At 42.4% G+C, this 25,291-nt stretch overlaps 1 protein-coding gene and 1 long non-coding RNA gene across 7 annotated transcripts in view; one reads left to right on the top strand and one right to left on the bottom strand.

Annotated features, from left to right (window-relative positions):
* Nucleotides 1–25,291, top strand: part of fynb (FYN proto-oncogene, Src family tyrosine kinase b) — a 110,793-nt gene that overhangs the window by 65,974 nt on the left and 19,528 nt on the right. For 4 of the 5 annotated variants that reach the window (XM_078274738.1, XM_078274737.1, XM_078274741.1 and 1 more), the window contains 4 exons: nucleotides 11,244–11,342; nucleotides 14,991–15,094; nucleotides 17,330–17,479; nucleotides 24,908–25,072. In XM_078274738.1, the coding sequence (XP_078130864.1) occupies nucleotides 11,244–11,342; nucleotides 14,991–15,094; nucleotides 17,330–17,479; nucleotides 24,908–25,072 (518 nt within the window). The remainder of the gene's footprint in view (nucleotides 1–11,243; nucleotides 11,343–14,990; nucleotides 15,095–17,329; nucleotides 17,480–24,907; nucleotides 25,073–25,291) is intronic. The other variant, XM_078274740.1, reaches the window with a different exon arrangement.
* On the bottom strand, nucleotides 1,660–23,253 carry LOC144533406 (uncharacterized). Of its 2 annotated transcripts, none has more exons than XR_013503431.1 (4): nucleotides 23,167–23,253; nucleotides 19,967–20,147; nucleotides 19,779–19,867; nucleotides 1,660–2,512 (listed from the first exon to the last, which is right to left on the bottom strand). It is a non-coding gene; the product is annotated as an uncharacterized LOC144533406 (long non-coding RNA). The 2 variants fall into 2 exon arrangements; XR_013503432.1 differs by lacking the exon at nucleotides 1,660–2,512 and adding an exon at nucleotides 2,688–5,122.

The following is a 25,291-nucleotide window of genomic DNA, read 5'->3' as shown; positions in this document are numbered from 1 at the left end:
TAAAGGGGATGGTGCTGCTGGGAGGGGAGCACACAGGGCTGAGGTAAAAGTGGCAGCTTGTACATGGGAAAGTAGTGTTTTGGTTTCTTAATCTGGAGCCAGCCAAAAGTAATTCTGCTTTACTTCAGTTTGTGGAAGTATAAGATTAGAAAAATCATTTTCAGTTGTTAGAACCAACCTGGGAGCCCCAACACTGACAACTGATGTAATTTACAGGCCTAAAAATGGCTTCAATCCAATGAAAATTAAAGCTATAGTGCGTAGTTTCTGTCGCCCCCATGAGGAATTCTAAGTAATGATAACAACACTGCTGGCACATCCACATGATACAAGCCTTCTGAGATCCCGCACCCCCACAACCCTCCTCCACGCAGTTGCTAGTAGCCAAGGAGGACACGGAGGATTAAAAACACATGATGGACTCTTCAGAAGAGGTCGTTATCTTCACTCCAGTTTCTGCGCGGAAAAGTCGCCGGACGCCACAATCTTCTGAACATCGTCACACTGAGAAATCCAGAGAGAGTTGTGTGGAGCTGGTAGTCTTAATTAGTTTTGTAGCAACTCATTTGGCAATGGCTTGAATGTAACAGATGTTCATTAATATCAAAACGTTACACACTAAAGCTTTAAGAACACAGAACTGGCAGCAAAGCATTTCAAATACGGTCAAAGTGGTGGCTTGATCATGCTGTATGACACTCAGCAGTAAACTCAGTTTATTTAGGGTTCACACAGGGTGGAGCCGGAGCTCCAGCCAGCAGGGATGAGTGTGGTGTGCCTTGAACCCTTCTGAGCTTGGAGTGGAAGTGCCCTGTTCCACCCACAGAGATGTTGGTTAATCTGTCCTCCGGTCTGCAGAGGTGCAGACAACCAGTACTATATGCGTGCTTGCGTGCGTGCGTTTGTGTGTGCGTTTGTGCATGTGGGGATGGCAGTGGTGAAATGTAACTAAGTACATTTACTCCAGTACTGTACTTAAGTAAAAATGTTGAGGTACTTGTACTTTACTTGAGTCTTTTCTTTTCATGCCACTTTCTACTTCTACTCCGCTACATTTCTCTGACTTTGCGTCAGCATGCGACTCTGAGAGCCACTGACCAAGCGGGAGTGAGAACGGGTTGACGAAACACACGTACGTCGGCAAATTAATTTCCTGGTTTCTGAGATGAAGACGAGACGTGTGTGACTGACTCTAACATCTCACATTTACCAACAAAACGTACAGCGAAAGACCGTGCTAAACATTTCAGACCGTCCTGCCAACCTGTATACATTTTAACATCAGTGTATGCTGTAATGTTTTTTCACTATAAAGTCGCTGAAAGCTGCTGCTGTTTCAATCCTGTCGGCTGTCTGCAGCGGGCGGGGCTGCTGCTCAGTTCCCCCCGCGACTGATGCACACGCACACACACACAAACACACACGGTGGATGCAGGAAAAACCGGAGATGAGACGACACGATGACCTAAGTTGAGGACAGCTACTCTCGTTATTGTAAGTGCAATGATAAGTTAAAGTCCAGTAAGTAACGTTACTTTATCAAACCGTATGAATGTGTGTCCCAGGCCAGGCCAGGTTAGGAAATGAACTAACAATGTAAAGATCAACAAGCCAACGACACATATGTTCAGATTTGAATCATTCAATAAATTAAATCCACCAGCCATTTTCATATTATACCAACATTTGCAGCATCCTGAGCCTTTTTTGGTAAGGTTACTAGGAAATCGCAGCCCAGAGTAGTTTTATTCAGAACTTATTTTCTTCATTGCAACAAAAATACAAAAGACATCGCAACTTTTATCGCAATTCTTTACAATAGCTCCCGCAAAATCAGGCATTTTGGGCCGCAACAGTCGAAAATCCTGGAGGGACTACATTAATCTGACAGCTTTAGTTACTAGTTACTTTACACATTAATATTTGTGCACGCAAAACATATGTAGATTATAAAATCTGATGTTTTATTTTAAGTTAAACTAGCCAACATTATAACGGCTACAAGTCCAGCTGAGATGATCAGACCATTAAACACACAACTGGTTGGATCGTTTCTAGTCCTTTTTCTAGTGATTTTTTCTGCGTACTTTTACTTTTAATACTTTAAGTACATGATGATAATTACATAATTTTACCTAAGTAACATTTTCAATGCAGGACTTTTACTTACATTGTGTTGTTAGTACTTTTAACTAAGTTAAGGGTATGAATACTTCTTCCACCACTGGGGGATGGGAGAAGGGCCATGATCTCTAACCATCGTGGCCTCAGCTTGTGGACGGTGTTGATGTTGGTTCTGTCTACATGAGGCTGTGTCTCAGCCTGCTGGAGTGACCCTCAGCTGCCTCTCTGTTTGTTTGGGTTGCTGCAATGGTGCAGTGACATTTGAGACCGGCCCGATTCTCTTTTAGGTTTGGTGGTAATTATGCTGCTCGGCGCAGGTGCTGTGCAGTACTGCAGAGGGGGCGGCAGGTTTACTGTGACTCTGTTGTTTCATAATTACACTGATGACCTGTAGATAGATAGATAGATAGATAGATAGATAGATAGATAGATAGATACTTTATTCATCCCGAGGGAAATTGTAGGCATAGAGTAGCTTATACAAACATAACACAACAACACATACACACATATATCTCACATGCATACAATTCACTCACAGAAATGTAAAATGTAAAGAGTTAACAATTTGTGAAGTGATTACAAAGGTCTGGTATGGACTGACCATGTGATGCAATGACCATGATAAGGTGCTATGGTAGCGTGTTTGCAATGGTGGTAGTGCAATAGTGAACAGTGCAGGGATTGAACAGTGCAATAGCTTATTATTAAATATTAACAGAACAATATATAACAGGGAATAAGTTATAAGATGTAGATGTTATGACCGGAGTCCAGATTGTGTAGGAGGGCTAATATAGCCTGTAAGACAGTCAGGTGTGCAGCAGACAGAGATATAATGGTGGGAGGGGCTGAGAGAGACAGGCTCATGCTGAAAAGTCCATTTCTCCCCTCCCCCTTTGGTCATTGTCCTACTGTATGTAGCGTCACTCAACTGCTAGCTCTCATTTCTGTGCAAATAGCTAAACACACAGCCAGTAGATGACACTGTATTTGGTTGTTACCATGGATCCTGGATATCAAGGCTGGTGTAGTTTCACAATGAAGTCAGTTATTTTGGTTTTTCAAGTGAAACAAAACTGAAACTATGGGAATGGTGTTATTGGCACTGGTCTCCTGATTTGGACCATACCACTGTGTCTGAGCTTAACTGCAAACTTTGATCAAATCATTTGAAACAGTTTTTGGATGTATGTCTATGGTTGTTCCAGACAGCCCTTGGTTTCCATTCATTTCTGTACTGTATGGAAATCAATTAGCAGTGCAGACTGATTTGAAAACTCTTAATGTAGACGTGGCGTTTACTGTGATGGATTACAGAAGTCAACGTGTTTTAAGAGTCTGTGTTACGTATTTATTTCAGTAGCCTAATGAAATCAATAGAGTATGCTTTGCAAAATGACAAACTGTGATGTACTAAAACGGCTAAAACATTCACAACCACTGATGACTGATGCTTTAAGATTCTGTTAAATCAGACAAATTAATAGATAAATTGACAAAAATTAGATAAATATGACTTTTTTGAATTTATACTGTGAACATACATTTCCTTTTATTCCCAATGAAAGCAACACTGCTATTTTCTTTTGAATATGAAATTGCTTCAAGTGCAAATTTTGCTTAGTTTAGGAAATAAACTGACAAAGCAAGCCATAACAAATAAGACTGCACCATTTATAGCAAGTTACTGTACCACTGTCACCATCATAATATCTTTACTGTGAAAAGGCACAAATGCAAAGAGCGATCTTTGGATTTAAAAAAACAACAACAATATTAGATCATTACACTGAATATCACAATGAATCAGACCTGTCCAAATGGTCATCCTATTTAGTTTCACTGATACAAGCCTGATACTTAGACACTCAGCCCCAAGTAGTGTCTGCAGCTCTCCCTCTCAGGCTGCTACGACCACAGCAGCCTCCACCAATCAGAGTGGTGGGGCGACGGTTGAGGTCTGGTTATTCGGGGGTTTTATATCGCCTGGGAGAAAATAGGTCCTACAGTTTAAAATTGAACATGTGGAAGGATATGTTATAGGCTGATTTCATTATCTTTAGATTCATTAGGTTTCAATTTGGTAAACAAATCCAGGCAGCAGCCCTGGTTCTGTGTATCAGTCGGTATCGTAATCAGAAAAGGGTTTATTGCCACAGATAGTAACACCTACGTGGAATTTGCCTTGGTGATTGATGCATACATACACAAACAAACATTAAATAGAAATTGAAACAAATACAGAAAGAGAAACAAATATATACAAAATAGCTGTTTAGAAAAAGGAGGGTGCAGAATGCAAAACATATATAGTAAGTGCAATGGGTATATGTATAGTCCAGGATGAAGGTTAGTTCAGAGTGTAGTGACTAGGGATATGTAGCCTGAAATCTAGGGCAAAAAGAGCACATAAAGTGCACGAAGTCCCTGCCGCCCCTAGTGCACCCTTGGCTAAGTGTTAATGTAGTTCAAATATTAGTCAAAATAAAGCTTGTTAATGCAGCACGAGTGTTACATGTATTGATGTTTTCCTCCAAATAAGCACAACCTGCTTATATACAGTGTACATACAGTGTCTCAAATATAAAAATGTTAATGCTTTTGCCAAATAAATCCTCTCCTGATGAGATGTCAAAGCTCTCTGCCCTGCTGTACATGGCTGCCTTATCATCTCCACCTCTGGCCCAACAAGGTCAGTCTTCCTCTTCACCACACCCAGTTAGCATCCTGTCCCAGTTAGCATCTTGCACATTCCAGCACACACCTCGGCCCCCGCTGGGCCTCAGCGTGAGCAGGAAGACACCGTCATTAGAGCCGAGACTCCCTCCTCTTCCTCTTCTCCTTCTCCTCGTCCTCGGCAGGGGCCAGAGAGAGCTGCATCCCCCCACCCTTCCTCCCTCTCTCCTCTCCACCTCCCTCGTCCGCCCACGCCTCACTGCTTCAACCAGCCTCAAATATGGACTGGGCTTCTTCCAGCCGCCCACACTGACCCCTGCTGGACAAAGGTGATAAAAGGCTAAAATCCTCAGTGGGGTGGCACAAGGGGGGGGGACTAATAATCAGTATGCTTAGGAAATATTGGAAAGGATAGAACAACATAATGTAATTCTGCTAAATAAAACATCACATTCATTATTAGTTTCACTTGTTTTCATTTTAAACTAATTGTATATCTGAATACAATACACATTTTCTATAGGCTCAGTCTGCCACTTTTAAAAAAACAAAAACAAATCCAGTGTTAGTTCCATGGTATCAGAATTTTGGATAGTTGTCATGGAAACATTAAAGTGCCCATATAATGAAAACAATCACTTTTTCTGGGATTTGGGGTGTTATTTTGTGTCTGGTGCTTCCCCACGCATACAAACTTTGAAAAAACCACCCATGCTGTTCTGAGTGAGCTTCAGTGAGAGAGAGCTGTGCAGTACAACAAAAATATGGTGTTTTTTGAAAATGAAACCATGTAAACCTTTTCTGGTACAACCTCCAAATACAATTATGAACCTGAAAATGAGCATAATATGGGAGCTTTAATAGGTCATGTGACTAAGGGCTGGGGAAATTGGCAGAACAGGCAGCAAAGTGACAGTACTCTGAGCCAATGGAAATCACAATTGTCAGATTTGCAGCACTCTAGCCCAATGGATTGGAGAGGGCACCAGTGCCCCCCCTCCCCACCCCTGGCAGGAAGTGGCTGTCAGATGCCCGAGCAGGCAGGGCTCACGTGAAGCAGGGCCACCAGAGATCCCAGCTGACGGAAGGCACCGTTGTCCCTTTTTGTTTTGTGAGGGCATCCCTCAGGCATTAGCCTCCATCCCTGAGTGTGTATAAGGCCCTGTGTTCACCTCAGGCTTTTTATAACCCCCTGTGAGTGTCGCTTCATCAGACATAATCAGGAAATAGCTCCTGTTTTTTTTGCAGAATGCTACAAGTCGACGCTGTTAGTAAATGAAATGACTTTTGTTCTGATTGAACTGCTAGGCTATGAATAAACACGCTGTGGTGTTGTGTGTACTGTATTCTCTCATCAGCTGTCACCATGGGGAGGGAGGAATCAGAGACAGGAGGGAGGTTCTTTGTTTACTCTTGTTGTTGCGTTCTGTCTTTTTGTGGCAGGGCAGAGTTGGTTTAAGGAGGTTTGTTTTCTGGAGACAAAAGAGGCGGCGGGACAGACTGGGGCCCACCCCGCCCCGTCTGTTTACGTCTCTCCGGCTCCATGCAAACACACATACCGACACATCTTACACCGCACAAACACATTCTCTCGCTCCAACATACTCTTCTCTCTCAAAAGGCGGATTGTTGCGGCTCCATCTCTCCCTCCTTCCCCTCCCTCCTGAGGGATCCTCCACGAACAAAGGGAAGCAGGCCTGTTTCTGCCTGGGACGTCGTCCCCAGGCGATCCCCCATCATGGCTTTATTCAGCATAAATGAAGGACCAACAACGCCTCTCCTCCCCCTTCTCTCTCTGGCTCTTTCTCTGTCTTTAGTATCCCTCTTACACAGCCAAAGACATTCCCTCCTGGTGCGTAAGGGATGTGATAGAAAGAAGCACGGGGTGGCACAGTGTGTCAGAGCACAGTGATGGGGGGGGAGGAAATATACATGAGTGATTGTGCATTCATGTGTAAGCACTGGTAATGATGGTAAACCACTACTGCTAGCTGTCCCTTGAGGCAGCCAGATACTGATGTGTGTGAAGAAGAAGAGAGTGGCTGAATGAAGAGAGAAGGCGAGAAGAAAAGAGGAATGGAAATGGTGGAGAAACATGGGGGGGGGGGGGGGGGAGTGTTTGCAGTGGTGGACAAAATATTCAGATCCTTTACTTAAGTAGAAGTACTAATAACACTCTGTAAAGTACTCTGTTACAAGTAAAAGTCCTGCATTGGAAATGTTGCTTAAGTAAAATGAGGTAAGTATCATGTATGTAAGTAAAAGTACTCAATGCAGAAAAATCCTCCCATTGTAGAAAGTGTAAAGGATCCAACCAGCTGTGTGTTTAATGGTCTGATCATCTCAGCTGGACTTGTAGCCATTATAATGTTGGCTAGTTTACTTTAGAATAAAACATCAGATTCTATAAACTACATGTGTTTTGTGAAACTAGTAACCAGTGGTGTAGTCTAATGTATTGCAGTGGGTATACTGTACTGTGTGTGTATATATATATATATATATATATATATATATATATATATATATATATATATATATATATATATATATATATATATATATATATATATATATATATATGGGCCAGAATGGGACATTGGGGGCAGGGGCATATCATAGTGGGGGGTCTGGGTGTCCTCCCCCAGGGAAGTTTTGAGCATCAACGACTTCATTTCCTGTAATTTGATACACTTTTATACACCAATTTACGGTGGAGATACCTTTATGTAGCCTATGTGAAGAAGAAAAACACAGATGACAATTCAAAATATATCAAAAATATAATGGAGTATGTTTGTTGCGTGTCATTGGGCATTTTTAAGTGGGTATATGGAAATCCTGGAGCTTTCTTAGTGGGTATACTGCGTATACCTGCGTATCACGTAGACTACACCACTGGTAGTAACTAAAGCTGTAAGAGATGAATGTAGTGGAGTAAAAAGGACAATATTTCTCTCTGAAATGTAGCGGAGTAGAAGTAGAAAGTGGCATGAAAAGAAAAGACTCAAGTAAAGTACAAGTACCTCTAATGTGTACTGAAGTACAGTTCTTGAGTAGATGTACTTGGTCACATTCCACCGCGGAGTGTTTGTAAGACTGTGACTCCTGTCTGTAGCATTCAGACCCAAGCCCAGAGGTGATGCTGAACATAAGACCATCTTTTAAAATGTGTCACAAATATAAGTTTTCATTTCAAAACCATTTCCTGTAATTTCCTAAAACAGCACATTTTACTCAAACAGGAGGAACAGCCACCTGTCACTCAAAGTGGAATGCCCTTAACCCTCTGAGGTCTGAGGGCATTTTCACACATCTTCTTAAATGGACCTTTTTAAGGTATTTGCATATAACTGATCCCCGTGTGTTTCACATCAAAATGTTCAGAACAAACTCAGATTTCTGGATCGTGAGGCCCACATGTTTTCTAGAGCGATGTGTGACGAGATCATTTGGCGCTGAAGCTGAAACGTTGATGTTTGCTTTTTGAAATTCCTCAAATGTCTTTTGAAAACAAACCTTAAAGGTCCAATGTGTGGGAATTTCTCCCATCTAGCAATGAGATCATATATCAATCAACTCTCTCGCGCAACGCAGTTCAAAGTACGTATTAGAGATGTTCGGTATCGGCTCCGATACTGCCTAAAACGTTGGTATCGGTATCGGGAAGTACTGGAGTTTATGCACTGATCTGATACCACGTAATAAAGCCCTAAAGAAAAAACGTTAAAGTAGTTTATTTATGTTCTTTTTCTGTTATAACTGACTGTCAAACTGTCAAATAATATCACATTCATACAGGGATAGTATACAGTTCTTAAAACATAATAAAATATATGACACACTAGTATCGGATCGGTACTCGGTATCGGCCGATACGCAAGTTCAGGAATCGGTATCGGGAAGCAAAAAATGGTATCGGACCATCTCTAGTACGTATTACAGCTACAGTAGCCTTCACGCTTCAAAAAGACGCTCTCTTGCTCTTTTCAGTATCCTAAAGAACTCCTGTTTCTGAAATTTGGATTTTGAATACGTGTGGTCCTCCATGTTTCCTTCTTCAAACTTGCCGGGGCCGGGAAGCTACGATACCCGTTAGCAGCATTAGCAGCAGCTGTGAGTTTATCATGTGACAGAGAAAACGTGAAAGGCGGAGCAATATGTCCTGTATGTCCCTTACCAGCTAACGTATTTCAAGATGGAGCATGAATATAGAGCGTCTACCCCAGGTCATGCAAACGCAAATGTAACATTTCAAGCCAATAGGAATACTTGGAATTGATGGTGGAGGTAAATATTCATGAAAAAGGACAAGTTGGTGAAGGGCAACACAGATTTAGATAATGAACAACTAAACACGTTACACACTGGACCTTTATCTTATGATGTGTTGTACAAATTGTTTCAGTGCTTGAAGTGAGTTTTCCATAGTCTTAGGTTATATATATATATATATATATATATATATAGATATATATGACTAAAATAGTAAATATATGTAATCACTTACCCTTACACTTAAAAAAGAATGAGTTACATTACAAAGGGCAGTTTTCTGCTGATATTTCTTTCAACTAACACAAAAAATCTGAGTGTCTCTCGTGATTCGTCGCAGCCTTTCGCGTTGTGTGTATTGAGCCAGTTGATATGGCGATAAAAAAACGATATATTGTGCAGCCCTACTTTAGGCAGGCAATTCTTGTCAATCAATTGAATGTTGTTTTTTTTTAAGGTGATTTTTTGGGCTTTTCCGCCTTTCATTTTTGACAGAACAGCTAGGTGAGAGAGGGGGAAGACATGCAGGAAATCGTCACAGGTCATACTCGAACCCTGGACCTCTGCATCGAGGCATAAACCTCTCAGTATACGTGCGCCTGCTCTACCCACTGAGCCAACCCAGCCACGGTTGCATGCATTTTAACGTTGAGAAAAGTTCAGTTTCTCATGCTGAGAAACTGAATCTCAGCTTTTTAAAGTGGAAAGATATGAGGAAGGAGGAGGCGTGATGGACTTTTTGAACTCTGAATGTGGGATTATGAAAGGAGGAAAAGATGAAATTCAAGAAATGTGAGGTAGGGAGGAAGATGAAAGATGAGTAGCTGAGTGAATGGACAAATGAAATCAATCCGAGGCGCAGTGAGGGATGGATGGGCCCAGAGAGAGAGAGAGCTGGTGGCTGGTGAGGAAGAGACATCAGAGAGACACTAATGGCAGTGTGGGTGTCCAGGCGGAGAAGTCTTTAGGACATTCAGCAGACACGCTTCTACAAAGCAGCCAAACTTCAGTTTATGTGTCACAAACATCAGACAACAGAGGCTGAAACAACAGCATCACATGTTGAACATGTAAAACACTTGAGCTATATATATTTTTCTAAGACTAGAGCATTCAGCACACAGTCATTTTCATATGATTTAAGATGTTGTTCAACTATTATGGTGGAATGTAATTTAGCACATTTACTCCAGTACTGTACTTAAGTACAAATTCAAGGTTCTTGTACTTTCCTTGAGTCTTTTCTTTTCATGCCACTTTCTACTTCTACTCTGCTACATTTCAGAGAGAAATATTGTACTTTTTACTCCACTACATTCATCTGTTACAGCTTTAGTTACTAGTTACTTTACACATTAAGATTACTGCACACAAAACACATGTAGTTTATAAAAACTGATGTTTTATTATAAATTAAACTACCAAACAAGATATAGGTCTACAAGTCAATGTGTGTGTTTTTTCTGCATTGAGTACTTACTTTTAATACTTTAAGTACATTTTCCTGATGGTACATACTTTTACTTAAGTAACACTTTCAATGCAGGACTTTTACTTGTAACAGAGTATTTTTACAATGTGTTATTAGTACTTTTACTTAAGTAAAGGATCAGAATACTTCATCCACCACTGGGGTGGCTGCAGGACTGAACAGCCCCCAAACTGCCTTCCTACAGCCACATGTGGCCCTCCACTCCACTCCCTACACACTCACTTGATCCTATATGTTTTCCACATGGACAGCATTAGGGAGTAAGTCCAACTAAAGCTGTACTTTTGATGTGTCCAGTGGCACAGATCATGTCCACTCATATGAAAGAAAGTGTATCACTGTAATGTGCTTCTTGATAATTCTCTTTTCCCTTTCTCCCAATCTCTCTCTCTCTCTCTCCCTCCCTCTATCTCTCTCTCTCTCTCTCCCTCTCTCTCTCTCTCTCTCTCTCTCTCTCCCTCTCTCTCTCTCTCTCTCTCTCTCTCTCTCTCTCTCTCTCTCCCTCTCTCTCTCTCTCTCTCTCTCCCTCCCTCCCTCTCTCTCTCTCTCTCTCCCTCCCTCCCTATCTCTCTCCCTCCCTCTCTCTCTCCCTCTATCGCTCTCTCTCTCTCTCTCTCTCTCTCTCTCTCTCTCCCTCCATCTCTCCCTCTCTCTCTCTCTCTCTCTCTCTCAGTGAAGGGGACTGGTGGGATGCTCGCTCGCTCACCACCGGTGGCAGTGGCTACATTCCCAGTAATTACGTGGCTCCAGTGGACTCCATCCAGGCTGAGGAGTAAGTAGTGTGTTTTGGTGTGTTTGTGTGTGTGTGTGTGTGTGTGTGTGTGTGTGTGCGTGTGCGCGTGCACATGTGCGCGTGTGCGTCGCTCCAGGGGACTCCATCCAGGCTAAGGAGTAAGTAGTGTGTTTTGGTGTGTTAGTGTGTGTGTGTGTGTGTGTGTGTGTGTGTGTGTGTGTGTGTGTGTGTGTGTGTGTGTGTGTGTGCTCCTCAGAGACCCACAGTACACTGGCCCTAGAATGTTACTCTGAAGTAGCTGGAGATTAGAGAAGGCAAGGCCTCAGGCCTCAAGGCCTGAGAGCCGCACATGTGCATGCTTAACCTTCTGAGGAACGACATCCAGGAGAAAAAGTCCTCGTCATCCCACAGTTTCTACTTTCTCTGCAGGGCCTGATACGAAGGCATTTATGTGACACTACAAAGAGATGAATTTAGAAACTGAAATGCCAGCCAGACTGTGTGTGAGAGGTCCATATATCCAAGTTGGTGGGGGAGTTTTTTTTTTAATTTGACAGTTCATTCACTCCTAAACCATTTTAAGTTTCACTCAAACATATGATGAGGAGGAAATAAAAGTATGTTTTCTTTCTCATCCTGTGTGTGGTTTTGTCTGTGAATAGCATCGGCTGCTGACACAGACCTGACCCCGACCCACCCACCTTTCAGTCAGAACGATTCATTCAGTTCACTGTGAGGTAGAATCTCACTGGAGCATGCTGGGATTAAAAACAGAGGAGGCGTGGGTGCAGCTCCGCTTATCAACACAGATCTACCTCTGTGAAATGAACTCTTTTGGTGTCACACTGCTCACATTTTCCTTTTTTTTTTTTTCTTTTCTAGGTGTAGTTTCAGTCCACGTGTAGGTTCAAAAAGTTTGTTATTGTTGCCCGTTGCTTTTGGTTGCAGTCTAATGAGAAGGCCTTGAACAAGTCACGTCCATGTAGTCTATATCGACGACGTTTCATTTCCGCGATGTTCAAGTGCCGCCAGAAATTCTGCCGGATGTCCCTCTTTTCGCCCGGATGTCCGTCTCCTTCCTCTGTCTCTGTGTTGGCGTTCTAACCTCCGGTGGATTTGTGAGGACTATGGTTAACTGCTCCTCAGATCTCTGCAGGGTAAATCCAGACAGCTAGCTAGACTATCTGTCCAATCGGAGTTTTCTGTTGCACGACTAAAACTACTTTTGAATGTTCACGTTCCACCAAAACAAGTTCCTTTACTGAGGATATTTTGCAGCGGCACCGTGGCTCCGTCTGGCGCTTAGCACCGCCCAAGACGATTGCGATTGGTTTAAGACGGGGGAAAAAATTGATTTCATGGATGACACAGCATCCCTTGCTCTGGCCATCAACTTAAATGAACATTTTACCCGCTTTGAAATAAATGACAGCGACAACGTCTCTGCCTGGCAACAGATTGTGATAGACGATGCTGGGATGGAGAGCACTTTGATTATTAAGGAGGCGATGGGCCAGCGAGTGTTTGAGAAGACTAATGTGCGGAAGAGGCCGGGGCCGGATAACATTGGAGGCAGAGTGCTGAAGCACTGTGCGATCCAATTAAGTGGAATTTTCTGTTCCCTCTTCCAGCGCTCAATGGACACCCAGGTGGTTCCACTGCTTTGACCCCCCTTCCCAAAGTCTCCCATCCGTCCTCATCCAAGGATTATAGGCCCATCGCCCTCACCTCTCTTTTAGTTAAATCACTTGAGCGGATCATTAAAACACACATCATTAACTCCTGTAGACACGCCCTTGACCCTCTACAATTTGCCTATAGATTTGGGAGGGGGACGGACGATGCCATTGCAGTGCTTTTAAATTATCTGTATACCCACCTGGAGGGTTGTAAAACGCATGCCCACGTTTTATTTGCAGACTTTTCACCAGCATTTAATACAATCCACCCACAAATTTTAGCAAACAGACTTAGAGACAATTTCCAGATAAACTCAACATTAATTAAATGGATCTTGGACTTCCTGAGTGGGCGGCCGCAAAGAGTAAGGGTGGGAAACACATTATCTGGGGTCCGCTTTGGGACACCACAAGGTAGTGTCTTGTCACCACTGCTATATATATTGTACACTGACTGTTGTCGCAGTAGTTACCCAGGACGTCATATAATTACATTTACAGATGATACTGCTGTGATTAGTTTACTGGAGCGAGATGAAATTGAACATGGTCCAGTGTTGCAGGAATTTGCTGACTGGTGTGAAGCCTCCCAGTTGCATTTGAACAGGTCCAAGACCAAAGAGTTGGTCTTTGATTTTAGACGTGGGGCTCCCTCACCCACTCCGACTCTGATAAGAGGAGAGGAGATAGAGATGGTGACAGAGTACAAATATCACGGTCTCATCATTGACCAGAAGTTATCCGGTGATCCGTGTGCTGGTGCCGTTTTTTAAAAAGGGCCAATAACATTGTTGAAAACAATTATTTTAATGTCGACAACAAAATTTTGACTCTTTTTTTACAAGTCCTTTATCGAGAGTATTCTCTCCTACTGTATTGTATGCTGGTATGGACATTCAAAAATCACCCATGGGGAAGATTGTTAAAACCTGTGGACAAATCATTGGTAGGCAACAGGTAGACCTGTACCAACTATATCTGACCAGATTGGCACAGAAGGCAGACAAGGTTTGTATGGATACAACCCATCCACTTTAAGTGGAGTTCAAGCCGCTCCCTTGCGGTCGTAGATATAGATACCCTATCGTCACAACCAACCGAGAAAAAAACTCATTCATTCCTATGGCAATAACCCAATTAAATAAGATGTAGGGAGGGGTATGACTGAAGGAATAGATGTGAAGTAGGATAATATGCAGTAGTTTTATTTGTAGCCTCTCTGGGACATTAAAGTTTTCTAAGTCTAAAGAAGTCTAAAGAAATGCCAATAAACCATAGCACGTTTTTCTCCCATCCCAGAATGCAGTGTCACACAACATTCCGGGATGGGAGAAAACCATGTGGAGGAACGATAGCATCCCTAGTGGCTACAATGCTGCTTACATCCCACATGATGAAAGTGTTGACACTGTTGCTCGTCTTAAAGCCTAAACGTGCACCTTTTGTCCTGAGGGTGGCACTGAAGACAAAAGTGTCCATCATCTGGGGGGGGGGTATGAATATGCTTGATTAAGGTCACAGCAGTCTACCCAATATATTGTATAATGTCCTGAACAAACTTGTTTTAATACATACCAGCTATATCCTCAGACAAAAGAATCGCCACGGATCGAACCACTGGGTCTGGAAAGCATTTGTGCGGGCACGGGCAGGCAGCCTGGCTCAGTCACATGTGCATGTGTTAGGGGAAAGTAGGGAAAAGGAAAACGTTTCCAACATCTGCACAGAGTTGAGCAGCTTTTTTTGAATTGTGTTGATCCCAAGTGCTTTTATCAGGACTTTCAGGTTACAACATCAACAAAGCTATTGGTCACAATGACTACAAGTGACTAGTACTGGTACTGTGTGTGGTACTGGTGGATATGTACATGTTGCAAATTGTATGTTTTGTTTTGTGTGTTGCGTTAAAAATGAATAAGAAAGTGTATGGAGCAAAAAGAATTGAGCAAGAGAACGAGGAGTTCCTGCAGTGAATTCTAACTTAACATGTCATGTCCTGTAATTGCAGCTGGTACTTTGGTAAACTGGGCCGTAAGGATGCTGAGAGGCAGCTGCTGTCCACCGGCAACCCTCGAGGAACTTATCTCATCCGGGAGAGTGAAACCACAAAGGGTAAAACCACGGACACACGACAGATTCACTCCCACTCACACCAGCCTGAGAGCGTCAGAACAAGAAGAACCTGTGGAATTCTTCATTGCTTTTATGAACTTTGGCTACGGCTGAGTAGAGAACCTTCATGCTTTTTGAGTGCCTACCAAATTGTTTCCACAGCGGCGTGTTTTTTTAAGTGACAAGTACTTGATTCTTACGGGCTGGCTACATTGCACGCGTACATTCCAACTCTACGCTTCCACTATAATCTATGAAACTGGCTACACCGGGCAGACAGCAGCGCGTAGTGGTGCGTATCCTCCGCAGAGATCTGCTCTACAAGCGTAAAAATAGGACAGGTCTTCTATTTTTATATGTTTTACGTGAGGTGTGTGCGGCCCTTTGACACACAAATGGATCATAAAGTGTCTACATGTCTTTTAAATTAAACTACCGGTACACAGGAAACGACTTAAAGACTGTCAGTGAGCGGGTTGGCAGTTTCATTTTCAGAGTTTCTGTTTTTATTTCCTTCCCTGCGTCCTCTGATAACAGCTGACAGGAGATTGACGTTTCACAGCGCTGTGCCGGCTCCAAAAAAACTGGAGAAACAGCAACAGTCGCAGAGGGAAAGCTCACCGTGTCTCCTATGACTCACACAATCCAACGCCGGTGGTGTAGCTGGTTAAAAGATACATCCGCTCCGGGAACGGTCCGCATACGTTACGCGTTCAATGTGGCCAAAGCGTTAGTCCTGTTCAATTATTCTTTGATAAAATATAGAGCTGGGCGATATGGAGTCAGATACCAGAACCAAATATCACCATATTTTTGACCAAATACATCAATGTCAATATTGCGTCAATATTGTAGGGTTGACTATTGGTGCTTCGACAAAATATGAACACAATGTAGAGTTTTGATAAATAATCACCAATAATGGAGAAACAATGACTAAGTGGGTAAAGGCAAATAATAAAGCAGCTAATAGGTCTGGTAATTTTAGAAAATGACATCACTTTACTGTCATGTAGCCTTTAAAACCAGGAAAAGACAACACTTATTCCATATTAGGGCTGCAACAAGGAATCGATAAAATCGATACAATTCGATTATTAAAAAAGTTGGCAACGAATTTCATTATCGATTCGTTGTGTCGCGCCACTCAGTCGCGGAGATAAACACAATTGAGTTGAAAGAAAAGAAAAAAGAGCAGAGGAAATACAGAGAGAGACCGGAGAGACGCGTAACGTTGTTCTGAAACACACGGCGGAGGCAGAGAAATCAGTATCTAAGTCATCCAAGGTGTGGCAGCCTTTCACACTAAATAAATCTAAAAATGTGTTAATTGCAAGATAAGCAAAAGCGACATGGCATGGCACGGGCGCACCAAGGTGATGATTCAGCACCTAAAACGTAAACATGTTGGAGTCCTTGATGAGGAGGACGGGAGTTCAACAGCAGGGTGAAGTCACTACAGAATCCTACTTTTGTTCTGTTTTGAAGTGAGGAATGTAACGTCCCTCCAGTAGCTCTTCTGGTGCTGCTGTGCTGTTTACTCCTTATCCAGCTTGACTAGCATGACAAGCTAGCGTTAGCTCGTTAATAACAGTAGTAAAGCAGGCAAGACTAAAGATTATAATTAATATAAATATAATATAATAATATAATAATATAAAATAATTGTTGACAAATATATTTGTGTGTGTTGTACTTTTTAATTTCATTTTAAAGTTCTTTTATAGCACTTGGTCATCTTAAGCTGTGTTTAATGTGGTGTACAAATGAACTTAACCTGCACTTACTACAATAATACAATGGTAATAATTGAATGAATAAGCTTCAAGTGAACGTGTGTGTGTGTGTGTGTGTGTGTGTGTGTGTGTGTGTGTGTGTGTGTGTCTTGTCTGTATCTACTCTTTGGGTTACTGACCTTTACACAACTATTAACTAAAACAATTATGTATGTAAGTATGTATTGAGTTGATGTAAATTAATGCTTTTTTGTTTTTTTATCCGATTCATCGGTTAATCGAAAAAATAATCGACAGATTAATCGATTATTAAAATAATCGTTAGTTGAAGCCCTATTCCATATCACGATATTACGATTTCCAAAATGCAAGGCGATATCTATCCTGATATATCAATGAGGGTATAATATCGATATATTGCCCAGCCCTAATATGATGTTTCCTGATTTAAATCATAGAGAAGTTCTTGATGTTTGGCGTGGACTGTGTCTCCCCCCAGGTGCCTTCTCCTTGTCCATACGGGACTGGGACGATGTGAAAGGTGACCATGTCAAGCATTATAAGATCCGCAAGCTGGACAGTGGCGGCTACTACATCACCACCAGGGCTCAGTTTGACACGCTGCAGCAGCTGGTTCAGCACTACTCAGGTACAAACGCTACGCTTTGAATGATGCACACTGCTTTGATATTGTGATGGGTGTTGAGGACAAACTCAGAAGGCAAGGCAGCTTTTTTCGTACAGCATAGCACATATCAGCAACAGGGCAGTTCAAAGTGCTTTACATAACACATTAAAGAGCAGTTAAAGCTTTAGTGCTCCGTGGCTCCCGCTTCTTGGGGGGGGGGGGAGGCTTGTATCATTGATTCATTTATCACATGCTTAACCTCCATTAATCAGTGGATGAGCAACTAAATGATGACAAAACAGAGGTACTTTTGGTTGGACCAAAATCAAAGCGGGACACCGTTCTTCGTGATCTTGGGAACCTGGCACACCAGGTCAAACCAAAAGTAAGAAGCCTAGGTGTCATCTTAGATACAGAGTTCAGCTTCAAGCCCCAGATCAGTAAAGTTACCCAGACAGCTTATTTTCACCTGAGAAACATTGCCAAAGTACGGCCCTTTTTTAACTCAACAAGATGCAGAAAAACTAATCCATGCCTTTATCACTAGTAGGTTAGACTACTGCAGTGCACTTTTTACTGGTCTCCCAAAAAAACCTATAAAGAAATTGGAACTCATACAGAACTCTGCTGCTACACTTTTAACTAAGACCAAGAAGAGAGAGCACATCACTCACTGTGATCAGTGTACTCAGTGGTATGGCTACCATATGGCCCATGAAGCATTGCATTGCCCACCCTGCATTAAAAAGGGAAACAGACAGATGTTGCCTTAGAGAGATATGTTATGATGGAGATGGCGAGCGTTGACACTGTGGCCTCATTTGCCCAAATAGCAACTTCAAAGTCTTCTCTTCTGTCCGGTGTCCATTTCCCTAAATTGATCCAGAATGCATTAAGCAGACACTGTTACACTATAATTGCATCTGGTCTTCCAGCAGCCCATTTTCACATACAGGAATAAAAGGTGGCACTCACCATGAGCAGGGGCGGGGCCAGACGTTGAAAACATTCGGGGCTCAGCCCAAACCTAGACAGGTTTTTTTCTCACGTGTTTCGCATTTTTTCAGGGGTTTTGTCACTTTTTTCAACGTTTTTTTGATTGCTTTTTCCACTTTTGTTAACATTTATGTTTCTTTTTTCGACGCATTTGTCGCTTTTTCAACGTTATTTTCTGCTTTTTACATCATTGTATCTAATTGTTCTCTAACTGTCTTTATTATTCTGAAACCAGAACACAAGAAATGTTTAGGAAGATTCATTTTCACTCCTGACACCTAAAGAGAGGCAAATTGGGTCTTGATCGGGTCCAGTCAGAGAGACTGAGGGGGAAATGACACAAAGTTGAAATTATTTTAAAACCCTAAAAGATTCAGGGCTTTTGAGAAAACATTTGGGCCAGTATTATATTATATTATATTATATTATATATTCTCCTTAAGCAGAGGGAGTTAGTGTGTGAGTTACAGTTTGCATCATGTTATCCAGGTGTGTGTGTGTGTGTGTGTGTGTGTGTGTGTGTGTGTGTGTGTGTGTGTGTGTGTGTGTGTGTGTGTGTGTGTGTGTGTGTGTGTGTGTGTGCGTGCGTGCGTGTGTTAACCCCTGCATGCTGTGCTACATATTTGACACACAGATTACAGGTGGAGACATTGATTATTGTCCTTAGTCGTACTCTGTGTTTTCCCAGTGTCTCTCTCTATGTCTCGGAGTAATGATGATGTACAAAGTATAACCGAGTCTGTGTTTTATCGCTCTCATCCTCCTCGTCTCGTCCCTTTACATTCTCACCACATATGATTTACCATTACAGATGACTGGAGCCGATGACACATCTTTGCAAATAACCTTGACTCTTTTCAGGGCTTGTGCTTTTGATTGCTTTCTGCTTTCCTCTATGTTCATGTCTTTAAAGAGCTAGAGAGCATATCGGGCATCGTGTACTGTAGCTATTCTTCAGATGTAACTGGACACATGAGAAAGCAAAAACACGTGGCCTTGAGAATCACCTACGCTGCAAATGTGAATGCCGATCGTGCTTGAAGTGATATTATGTAAGGTATGAAAGGACGACCAGCCCATCCATCCTCTTGCAAATACACAGTTGACTCCTAAGCAATAAAGGAGCCTTGCTAAATTCATCCAGTAAAAGAAAGGAAAGTCAAAATCAGATACAAAGTCAAAATAAGTCAAATTGAATAGAAAATGTTGACTTGCTATCTCATAATTATGACCTACTAAGTCCAATTTTTGAGATAGCAATTGCACGTCTAAATGTTAACGGGACAGTTCACCCCAAAATCCAAAATACATATTTTCCTCTTACCTTATCAGTCTACATTGGTTGAGTGTGAGTTGCCCAGAGTTGGAGATATCGGCCGTAGAGATGTCTGCCTTCTCTCAAATATAATGGAACTAGATTACATAAAACACCAAAAAAAAACATTTGAAAAACTCAACAGCAATGTCTCTTTCTAGAAATCATGACCCGGTTGCACAAGATAATCAACAGACCTGGTTGTGAGCAGTTTCATGTTTTCTTTCTTCCGAACTCAACCCGTCAACGGTATCATGGCGTACTCATGGACAAGAGGCTGGAGATGTGAACAGGAGATTCATTTATCGCTAGTGTTGCATTGCCAGACCTATCTCCACAGCGCTGCGGAGGAAGGTCTGGCAACATGAGCATACACTCCTAGGTAGAAGAAAAACAGGGGTCAGGGGTTGTTTGCATTTTTTTAAACCAATCACAATCGTCTCCGGACGCAGCAAGTATGGCTCTTCAAAATAGTCTTGGAAATGAACCAAGCAGGCATGACTTGTTGCACCATCCAAATTTTCTTCACAACTTGCAATTTTCAGCGTGTAACGTTGCTCCGAGGTTCCGGTTAATGTTTCCTCGATGGGACCGGAGCTTGAAGTGGGGCGCCTGGATAGCTCACCTGGTAGAGAGCACGTCCATATATAGAGGATTACTCCTCCATGCAGGGGCCGTGGGTTCGATTCTGACCTACGTCCCTTTGCTGCATGTCATTCCCCCTTTCTTGACTTCAGCTGTCCTATCAAAATAAAGGCCCAAAATGCCCAAAAAGTAACTTCCGGCAGCACTGGAACTATGCTGTAAATGATCCGTCGTCCATATAGACTAATTTATAGCTAACTGATACTGCTAGCATAGCTGAGGAGTACGTCATTAATGTTTACGGTTGGCGAGTGTAGTTCCTTTTCCTTATGATGACCTGACTCAAGAGAATCTTAGGAAATGAAGAGAAATTCAGTGAGCCAACATGCTGTAATTGCATAGTCACGATTTAAGGCCACTCTGTATTAAAGTTATATGTGATTATAGCAAGTTTCAAATTCTTCTGATGTTTTTGTTTGTAGGAACATGAGACAGTCCTGGTCTATGTCCATTCATTCAGTCATTGTCCCCAGGTTGGATCAGTGGCGGTTTTTCAAACTACCACTTGGTGGCACCAAAGTTAGAAATAAAATGAGACATTTTTAAAAATGATTAGAAAGCCAAAAGGGCTTTACCCTAAAGGGCTACGGATGTAACTTTGTAACAATGATTTGATGCGTGGTGCGTGGTTACGGTCCACATATTGACAGGTTTTATGACAGCACAGTCAACATAGAGCTGTATTGATGTCTGAGTGGAACAGCTGAGGCAGCTTCGATGGTCGAGCTGTAGGTTGAACACTCCCGCGGGTGAGACGCGGGCCTTTATCTCGTTTTTACTGCCTCATGCAAACAACCTTGGGCCTTATCACTTTGTACCTGCAGTATTAAGGTGGGGGGGGGTCTCACTAGATATTAGCATGGAGGTACCAACGGAAACTCTGCCCTAATCCACTGGCTTAATCAAGCATAGGCAAACATGAGAGCTTCCTCTTCTTCCAGAGTAAAAGCAAGAGATGTTTGATTTTATGACACAGACGAGATGGTGTCATCAAGCATACACAACCAGAGAGGATCGAAATGGAAGCAGCTGGAGCACCACTCAGTTGCATAAACAGGCAACTTAATGCTTCTCACTGTGCATAAAAGTCCCTGTGCTCCATCTTTATGTTTTTGACATACATTCCCAGAAGAGTGACTGCCAGCCAGAGCTTTCTTTTGACATAATTACTTTCATTATCGTAAAGTGAATGGGAGTCGTAGACGCCATTAGCCATAGTGAGCCGTAACATAGATCCCTACTTTTTCCATGACCTGCACCCACACTTGCTGCTTTGGTTGTCCAGCTTTAGCAGATGGATGACAAACGTTTACTGTATATTTATTTAGCAAGATGGGGCCCACTACAAAAAGACTCAAATATACAGCAGAGAAAAACCATGCCCTAAAGAACATTTTACTACCAGGTTTCCCTAAAACATAACTACAAAGCTACATGTAGCTATGTTGGTTTATCTATAGCTGTGTTTTGACCCAAAGTTGCTTGTTTTTAGTTCTAGGACCAACTTTTAAAGTGGAACTATTATATAGCATGTTCAGGTTCATACTTGTAAATACAAGTATGAACCTGAACATGCTTCTACTAGATTCTACTAGAACATGTTTACATGTTTTTTAGAATTTAACAACACTGGCAGCCAAGATGACATATTTTACTGCCGTTAGCATGTAGCTACAAAAAAAAAAAACACTCCAGTCCTGCCTACCTGGAGCAGATGACCAATCAGAGAAGGCCGGCTTAGAGTTGCGTAAGACTTAGCCAGAGTAGAAAAAACCGGAGCATTCAGAACAGTTGGAAATCTGAACGTTTTAGCTAACAGGGATTTGTCTAAAATATGTTTACCTCATTATTTGAGCCACGTTTAAGAAAATCCGACATTATAACATTGTAGATATGACAGAGAAAAAAAAAAGTATAATATGTCCATTTTAAGAAAATAACAGGTTCCTTTTAGCCTATTGTTGACAGTGGCATTGATGTCTGCTTTTCCACCGTTGTCTAAAGACCCGTGAAGATTACGTAAATTAGTCAAAAAACGTATGACAAAGCAGCGTGACAGTATGAGGATGAGGGCTGCTGGTGGTGCGGGGTCGAACACCCTCTGCAGCTAGAGTTCAGTGTGCCGCCTGTTTCATCTAAAAAACACTTACAACATAGATTTTGTCTCACTGTGCTTTAGAACACAACTGCTGTGACAGTCAGAAAATACACTTGCTCTCTGCGCCCGCCCGAGCTCGCAGCGCAACGTCTCTGCAGCCTGCAGCTCGCCCAATCTCTCTGTCTCTTTTTCTCTCTTGTCTTTTTTTAAATGACAGCAAAGCCTATCTTTACTTTTAACGTTATCCAACAAAGAGCAATGTTCTCCCCTCATCCTAAAATGGTCCCACATAGATATGAGAGTACTTCCTTGTTTTATGGCTGAAGCAGTCGGCGGGTTGAAGCTGCCGCGCTGTGTGTGGTTCACTAATCAGCAGTGGTCATCAATGCAAACCCCACCCCGAAGGTTCCTGTACTTCCAGAAAATATTACCCTCCGATCTGGGGCTTTTGGGGGAGGTTAAAAGCCCCTGGAAAAATGTCCCCAGAACTGTAGTACCTGGTCCCTGTGGTCGAAATGCAACGAGTCCCTCAGAAGCAACAAAATAGTGCCCAGCCTTTTAATGAAACACAAAATGAAAACTCCTCTACAAAAACACCAAAATCCTAAAACCACATAAACGCTACTCCTAAAGAATGCCTTTATATTTGCTTACCTCAATTGCCAGGTGCAATGTACCAGTTGTTAACGGAGCACACACTCTGCCAAAAAAGACTGTACCGTTCACTATACAGGCAGGCGCCATTTTGGGAAAACAGTCATGACCAGTCAAACCACGAACGCCGTGCACCCAGTAACATGGCTCAAGCACGACGTTCGTCGTTCAACTGGTCGTGACTGTTTTCACAAGATGGCGCCTGCCTGTATATGTAAACGGTACTGTCTTTATAATCTATCTTTTTAATAAACTGTCTGTACACTTACAAAATTCTCAATGCTTCTGTTTACATGTAGGGACCCTCATTATGCTACCGTTGAAGTCTGGTGATATTTTGAGCCTTGTTAGTGGTAAAAATAGCGATTTACCCTCTGCTCCGAAGCCTAGCGTTGTAAGCTAATCAGCAGTTGGCGCTAGCTTGTTTCAAGCTAGAGTCACATTCGATTAGCATGAAAACAGATCCCAGAGAACGGTCGACTCAGTACACATATGTTATTAACCCCCAGGTTCATTTTGCGCCGGAATTTCTGTGTAGTAATCAGTCCTTCCAGAAAAATGCGGAGTTTTTTTGTGATTGTTGCGGGCAAAAATCCTTGATAATGCGGCACGTTTTCTTAAAAAATGCTTGCATAATCGAGTTTTTCTGGAAGGACTGAGTAATATTCTGTGATAATTTCTAACCTTTGGCTTATTCCAATCCTCCTTCCATTGTGCTTCCGTTTTGTCCACCCCATTTATATTAATGAGGGTAGGCTAAATATAAAATGTCTTTTAGTATGGGTCAATGGTCCAAAAGTGCTGGAACCTACACTTCCCATAATGCAACTAAATAGTGCCTCACTGTCATATGTTTTTAAACTCTATGCCCCCAGTTTATAACTCAGGCTTTCCATTACAGATTTGTAGATTCCAAGCCCAAGCCAAAAAAACATGATGACGTCATCAAAATAACCATGATGACATCAGCAATAGACATATATACTACTACTACTACTACTACTACTACTACTACTACTATAACTGTTTTTACAGGCTGAGTAGTGCTTTCCATGAGTAGAAGAATGATGTTGATGTGTGAAATCAGTGGTTAGGACTGTGACAGCACTGCTGTCTTGCTGCTCCCGGTAACGTTTTAGTCATACAATGAATAAAGATGAGTGTAGAGTGAGAGTAGAATGGACATTGAGCTGTCTGCTGTGGTCCTTTGACTAGTTCAAAAGAAAATGGCTCTCACTACTGTGCATTGACCATAGAAATAGAATGGTCACAGCTCTTGCAATGGCAACGGTACACATAAAAACGACTGCTACTCTGACCATATTTGCTATGTTGATTTGAATGGGAATATCTGTTCTACTCTTATTTATTTATGTGGTTATGTGTGCTGAGATGTGTGTGACCTGGCACCACTCTGGTTGATTGCTGATTAAATGTAGCTAATGGGCTAATTTTAGGACAGTCAATGACTGTCCATCGTCCCTGTTAAATAAACAAATAAAAATAAATAAATCTGGTGATAAGTAAGGACCGTGGAGACCGCATTAGACTGCTCATTGATGGATCCCCTGACCTGGAAGCAGCCGGATTTTCAGCTCCATGTTTACTCTGCTCTTTGTTGCCCTTGTTTTTAGTTCTTGTGTCGCCTTGAGGCTTTCCCCTCTCCTGCAGAATGCTCTGCTAACTCTCTGTACATCTCTGTCTATGCTCCCGTTTGTGCATCGCTCTGCGGCGTGTGCAGACCGAGCCGCCGGGCTCTGCTGTCGCTTGGTGGTTCCCTGCCACAAAGGGATGCCACGCCTCGCCGACCTGTCAGTTAAAACCAAAGACGTGTGGGAGATCCCGCGGGAGTCGCTGCAGCTCATCAAGCGTCTTGGGAACGGACAGTTTGGGGAGGTCTGGATGGGTACGGATCCAGGGACGCCGGACGAAGAGGCTGCATGGAAGGGGCCACGCTGAGCTAGCAGAGACACATAAAACACAAGCAAATAATGTGGCCTGGGGAAGGGAGGGGATCAAATGAGAAAATGGGGCAGGAAATTTGGAAAATTTTCAGTTTGGGGCTTTTTCCAGGGAAATTATTCTGGTTTCTGACCCCTCCCTTCCAAAATCATCTGGAAAAACA

This window comes from Sander vitreus, chromosome 18, assembly GCF_031162955.1.
Source record: "Sander vitreus isolate 19-12246 chromosome 18, sanVit1, whole genome shotgun sequence".
Taxonomy (NCBI): Eukaryota; Metazoa; Chordata; class Actinopteri; order Perciformes; family Percidae; genus Sander; species Sander vitreus.
Note: the sequence above shows the minus strand (reverse complement) of the source record. Positions and strands in the feature narration are given on the sequence as shown.